This window comes from Dicentrarchus labrax, unplaced genomic scaffold, assembly GCF_905237075.1.
Source record: "Dicentrarchus labrax unplaced genomic scaffold, dlabrax2021, whole genome shotgun sequence".
Classification (NCBI taxonomy): domain Eukaryota; kingdom Metazoa; phylum Chordata; class Actinopteri; family Moronidae; genus Dicentrarchus; species Dicentrarchus labrax.
The window spans coordinates 14358144-14371136 of record NW_026136721.1 but is presented as its reverse complement, the minus strand read 5'-3'; the positions used below and the strand labels follow the sequence as shown (position 1 = coordinate 14371136).

General features: G+C 39.1%; 1 protein-coding gene across 1 annotated transcript; it reads right to left on the bottom strand.

The window, feature by feature from the left end:
* Positions 1–840: 840 nt before the first annotated feature.
* Positions 841–12371, bottom strand: pcyt2 (phosphate cytidylyltransferase 2, ethanolamine). Its single transcript, XM_051383816.1, has 12 exons — positions 12053–12371; positions 9122–9210; positions 7799–7960; positions 7531–7682; positions 5967–6008; positions 5712–5850; positions 5528–5610; positions 5152–5229; positions 4569–4634; positions 3446–3511; positions 2307–2395; positions 841–2187 (listed from the first exon to the last, which is right to left on the bottom strand). The coding sequence occupies exons 1-12, from the start codon at positions 12178–12180 to the stop codon at positions 2070–2072; spliced, it is 1212 nt and encodes a 403-aa protein (XP_051239776.1). The 5' UTR covers positions 12181–12371; the 3' UTR covers positions 841–2069.
* Positions 12372–12993: the final 622 nt, after the last annotated feature.

The following is a 12993-nucleotide window of genomic DNA, read 5'->3' as shown; positions in this document are numbered from 1 at the left end:
TTAATAAGAGTGATAACGTTGAACAGGTAGTGAATGGGTAATAATGAGTTATTTAACCAGTGTTCATTAGTTCTAGGATTTGACTTTTTATGGAGGAGTTTTACAGGCCTGAAGAGGTGAAAGCGTTTCACAATTAAAAAGCACAAATTAAAGATTAAAAGAATTACAATAAATTAACAATCTTTTTTACTTTCCTATCGTTTAATCCTATTGTTATATATAAGCATATACAGTTTATGCTCACCAAAACAATATTTAAATATGATTATTGACATTTCATTATGTAACATATTATGTGATTTCTCTCATTAGTTTGACACCTGAATGTCCAACGCTCACAGCCGGACAAAAACATACAAACATACAAACATTTCCACTTAAAATATTTATTTTACATGTATTTTCTTATCTATCACTGCAGTAGTTGGCAAATGGGTCTCCTGTGGGCACTTGAGAGGCCCCTAAATGTTTGTCTTCACACCTAATGTATGTGGAGAGTGAGATCTTAATGTTTCAGGATCAGTCCTAACAGGAAAAAGACTGTGGCCTGTAAAGTCTCTCAGTTGAATGATAGGATCCTTCCTGCAAGAGTTCCTCTGGGGTGCTCAGGCTGGCGGATTAAAGGCTCTTTGTGTTTGTAATGACAGTTTGCAGTTTTTGTTCAAATCTGAGAGCAGCGTCAATGAGACAGGACCGCTCGGATTTAGCAGTTTTCTGAGCGGCTGCGGCCTCATTTCACTGACTCAGTGAACCGTGAATATGTGCTGATCCAACAAAGATCTCTGTCATCAGGCTGCACACATTACACTGCTGCTGTAAAACAGACATCAGACGACACTCTGCAATATTACCAGTTTATTTATTAAAGTGGGAATTTACACATTGGGATACATTGATTGAAAGGTTGTGAAAATCCCCACTATCTGACATTTAGAAATGTATTTATTTCTCAGCCTTCCAGCCCACAGACACACTTTACAAACGCAGCATTAACAATTCACCTCCAGGTGCTATGCCCAATTCAACAGGAGAAGCAACAGAGAGTGACCTTCTGCAATCTATAAAGAGTTGCAGAAGCAGTTTGACAGTTCGAAGGATAAAAGACTTTTTAGTTTTCATTTCTTGGAAGCAGACTAAGGAAAGAAATACAACTTTAGCGAGAAATGTAGAAACACTCTGGTATAGATTTTTTTTATACAAGTCACAGCCCTTACATTAGTTACAGGATAGCTTTGGGAATGAGGCACTACTGTCTTTTACAGCGCACATACTCACTTACCTCTCTCTCTCTCTCTCTCTCACTCACTCACTCACTCACTCACTCACTCACACACACACTCTCGCTCACACACACGCACACGCGCACGCGCACACACACACACACACACACACACACACACACACACACACACACACGGTGCAAATTCAGGTAGTTAAAAATCCACAGTTAAAATTAAAAGACTACTTCACAGGCCATTTAATGTACTAATACATTTTTTCAGATTGGACAAAAATATAGTGAGAGTGATGAAAATAAATCTACGTTTTCTGAGTGTATTAAAAATGTTACTGATGACACTTCTAAGACTGATCATTAAAATATGCTTTAAAATCTAAAAACATTATGGACATTAACATTTTGTCAATAAGTTATGGCTTATTACAAACTTAATATACCCCTTCTACGTCTATACAGAAACATGTAGTGTGTGATTTCAGTGACAAAAACAATACATGAGAGAAGATAACATTAAAAGTTCTCTGTGGAGAATGAGGGGTTTGAGGGGACTTTGCAGGTTGAATGGTAGCATGTTAAGTGTTCGGATTCTTTGTGTTCTTGTCGAGGCAGATGTATTCTAGGCTGGAGTAGTCTGTATAAGTGAAGACAGTGAAGCTAAACTAGCAGCGTGTATGACACACTGTTGACTGGTAGAGACTTACTGGGTTGTTTCACCCAGCCAGGTCCAGTTTAGGACAACATGGACCGTCCATCTGGGTCAGTGGTGTCCACTCTCTTAAAGCTGTGTGTACCAGGATGCGGAAGACACAGAACCAGGTCTGAGGTCTAACTAGTGAGCAGCCTGGGCTGCAGCTTCACTTTGGTCCTGCTGTTCTTTCCTCTTCATCGCCTCAATCACCGCCATCTCCTTGGCCTCCTTCTTTTGGTTCCTGGCTTCAAACTGCAGCCTGGAAGTACATAAGGATGACATGAGCAAGCTTGAGATAAAAAACAATGATCAATGAAATGATCCAATCAATCAAAATGAGAAATGAAATGATGATGAGATGATGAGGAAGTGCCTGACCTGTTTTCAATTATCCTCTGGACAATGTCATCAGTGGTGAGATTGTTCCCACTATTGATGGTCCTGAATACCCCCCTCTTCCTAGGCTCCTGAGGGCAGAAATGAGTACACTGTGAATGATGCCCCTGAACCAATGAGAGCAATGTTAAAAAGCCAGAGCAATAGCACACATCATTCTTAACAGTGTTGTCAGCTTTTAACCAATAATGTATTGTAGCTGATAAGGTCTTGGGCAACAACTTAAGGATCTTCAATGACCAGTCCAGGAGTGACCACAGGTACTGAGTGCAGACACAGATAGTTTCAAAATGCTTATTTTCAGATTGAACCCATCTTTTAAGACTACACTTTGTCACCCATTCTAGCACTCATAGCATTCTGGCAGTTATGTCTGATTTCCTTATTTATAAAAGACCTAAGCATTTGAATTGAGGCACTGAAAACACTTCCAGTTTTTAATGAAATCTTGTTACTATCAAAAGCATCTGCCACGCTAATGTAATTTAACCTCAAATTACGTCGTGGTATTTGTCTGCCCTATTTCTCCTCTGCTTATTGTTGTGTGTTTGTGTAGGCTACTGAGATACAAACCCAGAATAGGGCTACACGATATGGTAATATAAAATCACATTGCCACTATTTTGACAGATAATACGATTAGGATATGATTCATGAATAGTGGAAATTGGGGTCTGTACCAAATAAAAAAATGTTCTAACATCTGGAGAACAAGATTTGTAAGGCATCAGCACTGCAGTACTTTATTATAATGCTGTTTTGTCACATATTTTAGCCCTAGCTCAGAGAAGTCTGATAAGTAAGTGATGTATGTGTGACATATTGTCCTAGCACAAGCAGATAATGGATCAGGTGAAGGCTTCACTTGGCGCCCTGAGCAGTGACCAAAACACACCACATAAAGCCATTTTAAGGATACATGCCAATTGCTGTTAGAATATTGGGAGTCCATTTTGTGTACTTATCGCCAATAACGCTGCCTTGGTATGAATCAGACCAACAGAATATATGACCCTAAAATAAGCTCAATTATTATAATATTATTATTATAATAAACACATATATAAATACATTATAATGTTGCTGCACTTTGATCAGAGATAAGAAGACCCTGTACTCACAGCGTAGGGGTCTGACCCATCCTTGTCTGGAAACACCTCAGTCTTGCCATGACACACCAGGTCCACCTGTACAGTTACACAAACACACACCTGGTTAAACCAACCATCCTTTGCAGAGATATGAATTCAGTATGCAAGTGTATTTCAGTGTCAGTGCGTGTCACAGAGGAGCCCTATGTCTACGCTCAGTTTAGCCAACTTAAACCTGTTATTAACTATATCTTTTTTATTCACAATCACTAATTTCTCATCTACACTAGTCTATGTAGGGTCACTTATAGTTTGTCAATAACAAAATAAGAAAATGAAGTAATCATGGAGCACCTTTTTTTAACGCATTTACCTGAAACTAAAACTGGATCACAATAAAGAAAAAGGCTAGGGCATTGATTTGTTAACTACCTGCTAATGGATCTTAATATGGTCAAGATTATGTTTGTTGTTTGGTATTTCAACTGTCCACAAAGGGGCGCTACATGGCTGCACATTGGGTCTGTTTTATAAGTTCTACATAAATTAAATTAGGGAGAATGTTTCAAATGCAGCGACCATACAGTGATCTATTGTTCTGTCCTACACTGTCAAAGGCTTTTAGTAATCTTCAGTCTGTTTTTAAACTAATTCTGACAAAACTCTGTGAGCTGAAACTAGTTTTAAATTAAAGGCTTAGTGTTCATACTGGATAACAGCTTAATAAACTAGGTTTCTACTTTAGGAACAAGTCCTGTTTTATATTTTTAGCCAACAAAAGACGAGTAGTTGACATTTTTTGCTGGTACTATATTTTGTAGATGAACTAATTCCTCCACCAATTTACTACATACTCTGCCTAAAATTGTGCCTTAAAACTCACAATCCACTGTCCGTAATTTACACATCATTGTGTTATATTTGAAAATGTGCTGGCCATCCTCCTTCACTTTTTCACTTTCATATTTTCATACACCATCGATGTCAAAGTTCAGTCTGCATGTTTGGTAAAAGCTCTCATGTGGGCAACTACATCTGCTTGGTATGAACCACAAAAAGAAGTCTGACATTACAGACGATGAAATCAAAGTAACGGACAGTTTAAGGACTGAAAACACATGATCAAACGTAAAGTCATATAAAAGCAACTCACCTTAAAATGATCCAGCAAGTCTTTGCCCACTGCATAGGGTGCCCCAATCACCACCTCTGACACATACTATAGAGAGACAGGCAAAAGAATAGCAAGGGAAAGTTCATCGTCACAAGTTGTTTTTTACTGATTCAACTCTCACATCAGTTAGAGCATTTTAGTTTAAATATCAAAGTTTATCTGATAAGCATCTTCTGAATACCAGACAAGTCAAGGGTCAAGGTGTTGTTAATGTTCTCTCCTTAAATTCTGGATAATTCTCTGCCTTGTCAACAGACATTGAGTAACTCTGAGCACAGCAACTTAGCAGTTTTAGGATTGTGTAATATGTTTGGTTTGTGTACTGTTCTCATAAGTTGGTTTAACTTGAACAAAACACACACAGTGCAGATGGGGGCACAGAGAATCATTGTTCTAGACTGATAGCTGACCAGGAGGAATGGAGGGTACAGAGCCAAGTTCAGCCTGCAGCGCTGCGAGGATTCAAGATACACCCCACTGTGCTGTGTGTGTGTGTGTGTGTGTGTGTGTGCGTGTGTGTGTGTGTGTGTGTGTGTGTGTGTGTGTGTGTGTGTTTTCTCACCCGACAGGCCAGGACACTCAGCGTTCTCTCGTGGATGTTCATGATTGGATAGTTCTTCCCCTTGTACCGATTCACTTCCTGAAGAGAATGAAGAGATAATTAATTTTACCCTTTTGACATTTACTCAATCTTACATTCCTAGACCACCATAATTGCAAACAGTTAGGAGGGGCCTCTTTCTTGTCTAACCATAAAAGTCTGAGTTGCTCTTGCGTTAACTTGTTCCAAATGTTTCTCTTGAAAACTGCTGACAGGAGTGAATTTCTCACCCTTTTGTGACTGTTTTGCCAAGATGTGTGTGTGTGTGTGTGTGTGTGTGTGTGTGTGTGTGTGTGTGTGTGTGTGTGTGAGAGTGAGTGCATGTAATTAGGCATACCTGGTCAAAGTGCAGACCTACGATGACGTAGGGCCTCTCCGCCTGCTTATAGACCATCTCTAGGAAGTCAACATGGCCAATATCTGCAAGGAATTTGTGGTCAAGGCAACAACGATAGCATGCACCACAGAAATGATCTCTAGTTCATAATTCAGTTCTGGTTATCTCTGCACAATAAGGATACGGAAGAGGTCGAATGCCCCGGCCACATAGATGATGGTGTCTCCGGGTTGAGGCTCTGTTCCTGAGGCAAACTGGATGATCTTCTGGGACGTCTGGAGGAACTGAGACACTCCTGTCCATGGACTGTGGCCTTTAGGACCCTTGAACACAAGAAAAGACACATGAATATATATTTCACTGGAAAAATGTAATAAAGTCTAGGTGGTGTCCTAACAGACCTTAATAATCAGGTTCACTTAAAACTCATGCTACTTACTTTTCCAAAGTTGTCTGTATGCTGCTGGTAATCTGGGTTATCCTGCAGAAATTATTAGAGGAAAAGATAAGACCAACAGCAAAACAAACAAATAACCCATTGCTCATATATTAAATAGTTATTACACACATCCAGACACTGCAGGGGGATTTATAGTTGGGGGTTAAGGGATTGCACTATAAAGCCTACACACATAGCCGCGGTAGTTGACCTTTAAAGATCCCCTCCAGACATGTATTAAGACATATACAAATTGTCTGCTTGGAACAATAATGTGTTCGTGTTTTTCAAACAAAGTAAACAACGTTGTAAATATTTATAAGTATAATTTCCACGTTAAAATCCTCAAAAAGGCATCTTCTGCTTCTATGAATTACTATTATGGTTATGCAAATATTGTTCATTGTTTTCAAGTTTTCCTGCTGGACACAAGATTTACTTTACTGTAAAGTCCATTCTCAGTGTATGTGCACTGGTGGTTTCAACTTTCTACATCACACTTGTATAAGTTGCATCCTGGACCAGGATTAACTTCCAGAGTATTTGTTATGCTCATAGGCCCCACCCCTTAAATTCAGGTTGTCAAACTCTGCACATACACTGAGTTCCAAATTATTATGCAAATATGATTTCAATTAAAGAAACATTACATTTTTTGTTTTTCAATGAAAGCTTTCAATTGTGCTGCTTCCCATGTCTGTTTAGATCACTGACATTAATCTCAGACAGGTTTGTCTTTATTAGTTTGCCAGGTGAGCCTAATTAATGGGAAACTACTTAAGGATGTTGTTCCACATTATTAAGCAAGTCCAAGGTTTCATGCAAAATAGCAAGAAAAAAAGATCTTTCTGCAGATGAAAAGCGTGAAATAGTGCAGTATCTTTCAATAGGTATGAAACCACTGGATATTTTATGAAATATTAAGAGAGATCATCGTCCTATGAAAAGATGTGCGTCTGATTCAGAGCACAGACGGGTTCGTTCAGACAAAGGCGTGTTAAGGAAAGTTTCTGTAAAGCTAATTCATCGTATTAAGTGAGCAGCTGTGAAAAAGCCACTGATGAATAGTAAAAAAGGTATTTGAAGTTGCTGGTGCCTCTGGAGTCCCAAGATCCTCTCAACGGAGGATCCTCCAGAGGCTTTAAGATGTAAAATCAAACTGATGTAAAGCCATCTTATCAATAAAATAACTGCATTTTGAGTTATTTTGCAAATTCCATTGTCATAATTGGTAATTGTGTTTAATAAAATCCAGATTACGATATAATTGTTGAGGAATAAAAAATCCTATTGACTGCCAATTATATTGACTATTTAGTAAGAAAAAGAACAAAAACAGTATGCATAATAATTTGGAACACAGTGTACATTATTCTGCACAGTGAAGCTCAAACATCCAACTGTAGGAACAAGAAGAAAAACAGCCCACCATCACTCTAAATTTAAAGGTAAATTAAAGAGTGTAAGCACAAATAATGTGGAGAATGTAATCAATGCACAATAAGGCTCGATCACATTTACGATACATCCGTTTTGTGTCAAGTAAATATGCAGCTTTACTCACCATGTTGCTGTGATGGGCTTTGGTCATGAGAAGCATTCGTCCCACCAGGTCAGTGGTGGAGACGCCCTGCGTGCGCTTACATTCCCGGTAACGGCCTTCGCGCTTCACCTCTTCATATGTGTCCTTACCATCTACCGTCAGCGTGATGTCATCTGGTACATATAAACAATGACATTAGTCCATCACATCTGGAGGCTTGTTCATATCATGTGCATCACTGAGAAGGATTCTTCCACAGAAATGATACATGACAGGAAACAGGATTCACCTCCGTGCACACAGAAGTCACAGTTGTACTTGTCCAGAGTCTCCAGGGTGGTGACGTAAGGCGCTCCTTCTACTATCTTATCCACCCACTTGATGGCCCGTACCATCTTGTAGCGTTCTTCTTGAGTGAAGACCGGAGGACCCTTATGCTTGGAAATCTCAGCTTTGAGAGAAGTAAGAGGTGATCTATTGTTAATTATTGGCACAACACTAACATTGCAAAAAGAGTGCAGAGCAGAGACTCATCTGATTAGTTACATTACTACACACAGTGCAGTTTTCCAAGACATAGGCTTATTATTGTGTAACAAGATAATTATTCCAGATCATATTACAAATAAATGTATATTATATTACATAGGATGATGAAAAGATGTGTTTAACTTCATGTTGTCAAATCACCTGATTTAATGTTGTTTGTGAAGAATATAAATAATGTCAATAACTTACAGATCCTCTCCACTCCAATCTCTACAATAATTACTCTAACGCTAGCCATCTTGATGCTAACAGAAGAGTATTTTTTACATACTTTTGTCTGGCTGTGAACTTCTTTAACCTGCATCCTCATCATATTGATAAGTTAGTATCTCTTTTCCCCATTGAAACAACTACCGCAACACAATACTTGAGCTAGTTGTGAGCTAGTTAACTCCAAATGTAACTCTGCACCAAATATCATCTTTTAAATCTGATGTCTGTGGTGGATGTGGTAGTGTCCTTCTCACCTCCTCATAAATGTGAACATCTGCTCCCAACTTTGAGAGCAGCAGTCTGTAAACCATCAGTGCTGTGACTTTTTACTTGTGTTCACAACAGCCAGTAGTAGCAACCGGAAGACCGCATAAGGCCACTAGTAAGTTATGAATAATGCATTTACTTTTTATCAGTTCCTACACAGCAACCGTACAAATATTCATCTCATCTTTAATTTTGGGAGGCCTTTGTTTAAGCCTCTTGTCTTCATTTCTCCCCTCAACATATTCATTGAACTTCAAAATTTTACGTGTCACATGTATGTACCGCTTGTATCAGTGCCCTACATTGCATGTATAAATGTGACTTTAGAAATGTGGCCATTAACATTTGACAGCTGTTTAGCCTCTTGTGATTGAGAAGCTTACAAGACAGCAATGTCTTTGTAGCTACAAAGTTGTGTTGGTTTTTATTTAATTAGAAATAAATAATAATTGGATGTGATTGCATCAGATAACTCAGTGTTCAGTGTCAGTGTCATATCACATCAGTGTCTTAAGAGTTGATTACAAAAAGGTCTCACAGAAACATCCATATCACAATGTGTGTATGTGTGTGTCAGTCTTACCATCTGTATGCACTCCAACTATGAGGTAATCTCCCATTGCTTTGGCCTGCCGCAGCTGGTTGGAGTGACCATAGTGCACCATGTCATAACTGTGGAGACAGAAAGAAGACACAACAACGTAATCAGCAAATAAAACATTACACAGGACAAAACAGACATAAACAAAGAGATAAACACACACAACAATACGTGACGTAGCCTTTGCAGTAAGCACATTTATGTCTTTCAGAGCTACCCTGCAACTGGCCAATTCTGCTTGCTTTATTGCTGAATATGATCTTATCTTTATTGTTATCTTTTTATAATGACCTTGCACGGAAGAGCACAGTGTGTGGCCTTTTACTGTGAAAACATGCTCTGTAAATCAAGCAGTTTTATATCCCAAAACACAGATTGAGAGACCTCTTAACATGGTGAATGAATGATAAAGGTTACTGGGAGAAGGTAACAGTCAGAGATGCTATGTGTATAATGTGGCAATGTTTATTTGCTTTCTGCCATTCAGTAACTTCAACGATGAATATTTATTTACTGGCTTGTCTTTTTAAAACAGAAGGAAACACAAGTTCTCCTCCCTTACTGCAACATCTTATGTTATATAACATAAAGTCTTTTTCTGTTTTTTTAAGAAAATTATTATGTCGGTGTGTACTAGACTATTAGGATGTTGCTCTGTTCCAGTTCAGTTTGTTCAGATTCTGATGAAAATGTGCTTTGGTTCAGCACCCTAGAGCTTCACATTCCTGTACAGACTGTACAGTTCGACCACAGACAGCAGCTTCACAAGAGCAGCTGGTGGTAAGGTCACCAGGGTATACAAAAGAAACTGTATTAAATAATTTATTAGCAAGAGAGGGTTCATATTACACATCGGCAACAGAGATATACAGATAACACTAAACCAACATGACTGAAGTTAGTTAGGAAAATATTATGTTATATTGATCCTCATTCTGAGTAGTATAGTGGAACTATAAATGTAAACTGTAAATGGCTAACAGTTTTATGGGGGGAGGGAGTCAGTTCCCTTGTTCCTGTTTTCCCAGTTGATCCAGAGACTCGAACCACTTTTTATTTTCAATTAAATTTCTCAGACCTTCACCATTCTGTTAAAACTTCTGTGTCTGTAGATTATTTCCAACAAATCAGACCACTTTTAAAAAAGCCCCTCCGTTTGTCACCATACTTCCAGTGGGCAGACCTCTTCTCTATAATGACATTACCACAAGCTGCAAGTCTCACTTAACAATAATCCCCCAACATCCCTCACCTCGCCTGGTCAGGATCAGTTAGACACGATGCTCCTAGTTGTAAATATATCTCCTTCAGAGTGATCACGACAGTTTTAGTGCTCCAAGAGAGCTAAGGTAAATACAGTAAGGTGATGCCTTATGACAAAGTGTGCTGTGTGATTATTTGTCTGAAGACGTTTTACAGCTGTCAAAACACTTCATGATCGAGCCATAAAACGACGAGTCCACAAATGTACAGATAGCGACCTGCAGGGTATTTATTAGGGTTTTTTTGACACTTATATTTAAATGATGTAAAATGCACAGTCTCATAATAGTTCATATATCCCCTATCTGCTCCTGTCTCTCCCTTGACTTATAATATTTGATCTGACATTAACTATACCCTATGTCTCAATAATATGTCCCCCTCTAACCCCAAAAAAGGAGGGAACCCCTGCCCACCACACACACACACACACACACACGCTGCTGCTATTGCAACAAACTGAACAACATGTTCACTAGTTATTTATAACCACCACATGAGATGGGCTATGTCAAACTAGCTATCAGCAGCCACTTCCTTGTGCAGCAAGTGAGTCCTGGAATAAAATGTATGCATTGCACATCAGGAGTCCGCTGTCTCTTTGGCAGCAGCCAAATCATGTGAAGATCATGGTCTCACAATGGTGTGACAGCAGAGTTTAAAATAACCACGAGATATGGCTGTCTCAGTTCCCAACCAACTCCCAGATGTTTATCTCAGCCAGACTGACAGCCAGACTGACAGCCAGACCGACAGACAGAATATTCTTGAGTAGTCATCAGATCACTTTTAAGTACCAAAGTTACCCAACCCATCAGGTATCAAACTATTCACACTGCCAAGACTTTAACTTTACAATTAACAGCAGGATTTCACACAGTCATGGATTAGGTCTACAGGCAGCAGAGGTGGTTTGGACATTTCAACCACTTTCACAAGAGATGCACATATAAAGCTTCCTAACCTTTCTCTGGGTCAGTGGTAGGAAATTTAGATATGTTAACATCTAGCATCTCTATCATAGGGTGTAGTTTAGGTCCTTTCCAACCTTTAAATAGCCATAGTTTCACTTCTGTCTGGGTACAGTCGTATACACACAAGCACATTTCGAAATATCATTCATAACCTCAACCACCTTACTATGAGGTTATTGGACTGACAGAAATGACCTTGTCCCTAACTGACCGTCATAAAACCAGATTAACAAGTGTATGACTGAAGCCAGTGTACTAACTATAAGAACATATATGTATATATACATATATATATATATATATATATATAACTCAAACACATCATCGTTATTTGGGTTGGGCTGCTAGCATAGATTATAAATGAGAATTATTGTTATTAATAATAATAATAATATATTATTCTTTGTATGAGAAAACAACAAATAACGCTTCAGTTACTTTGAGATAAAGTAACATTAGCTACCTAACACGGACGTTAAGTCGGTCGCTGGTGTCGGAGGAGTTGAACTCCGGTTACTGCGTTACCAACTGACAATGTCAGTAGCTAGCTAGCATTAGCATGCTACCCCACCATTGGGTCCTGAATTGCAGCACATAATGACCGCGTACAGGACAATAAACTGTGGGACAGAGCACCGACAGTAAGTCAGCAGCGGCCCCGGGAGCAGAGACTCACCAGCCGTCACACCACAACCGGACCACCCGCTTCCTTTTCTCCGGGCTGCACACGGAAGCTCCCTCAGGCTTAGTGCAACCGGCTTCATCTCGCTGGTCGTCGGTGGCGTGGTGGCCGTTCTTGATCATTTCGACAGGTTCGGGTAGGGGACTGAAGTGGTGGTACAAATAAAAACTACAAGTCAGAGTATTTCTCTTGGTTGAATCCGGTTCCGCTCACAGAATAACGGTATTCTCAAAGGTCGTGTTGTCTGTCTCCGGTTCTCCAGACAGACGGTGACACCGGCCGGCCAACGCCTCCCACACTACGTCACATCGAACGAATCCTCTCACCATAACGCGCTCATTGCGTGATCTCTCCCGTCACGTGACCAGATACAACCTATAAACAAACCAGCAGTGTACAAGTACATTGTGCAATTACTATGTTTACTGGTTGAGTAATATATTTTGAATTGTACATTGAACATTGAATTGAACATACATAATAATAATATCTGCGTGATCACCTTTGAGCACTTTGTGATAATACTTTAAGTACTTTTACTCAAGAAGAATCTTTATGACCAAATGTTTTCTGTCCTGGGTGATGGACTCAACCAGTAGCGAGTACATTATTTTTTTTACTTAGGATTTGAATACTTCTTCCACCACTGATGATTACAACATAAAGGTCAATTATTTTAGACTATGATCCCTTGGGTAGTGAGTTACAGTAAAACATTGAACAACAGAAGTTAATTCCTAAACACACAGACACAGTACGTAGGTAGACTGTGATATGCTTCAATAATACCAGATATAGTGGGTTTAGTGTCTTTTTTTTTATCTTTAAGTGAGTAGACTTTTGAGACACACAAAAACAATTCATACTATAGTATTATAATATTAATTCACTAGTTAAACCAAGGGCCAGTACAACAAAAATGCAGATTAACAAGA

Coding starts and splice junctions, on each gene's coding strand:
- pcyt2 (XM_051383816.1), bottom strand. CDS start 12,180: ATGATCAAGAACGGCCACCACGCCACCGACGACCAGCGAGATGAAGCC. Junction 4,635..5,151: donor TGAGTGTCCTGGCCTGTCGG/GTGAGAAAACAC, acceptor GTCTCTCTATAG/TATGTGTCAGAGGTGGTGAT. Junction 2,188..2,306: donor CAGAGGATAATTGAAAACAG/GTCAGGCACTTC, acceptor ATGTACTTCCAG/GCTGCAGTTTGAAGCCAGGA.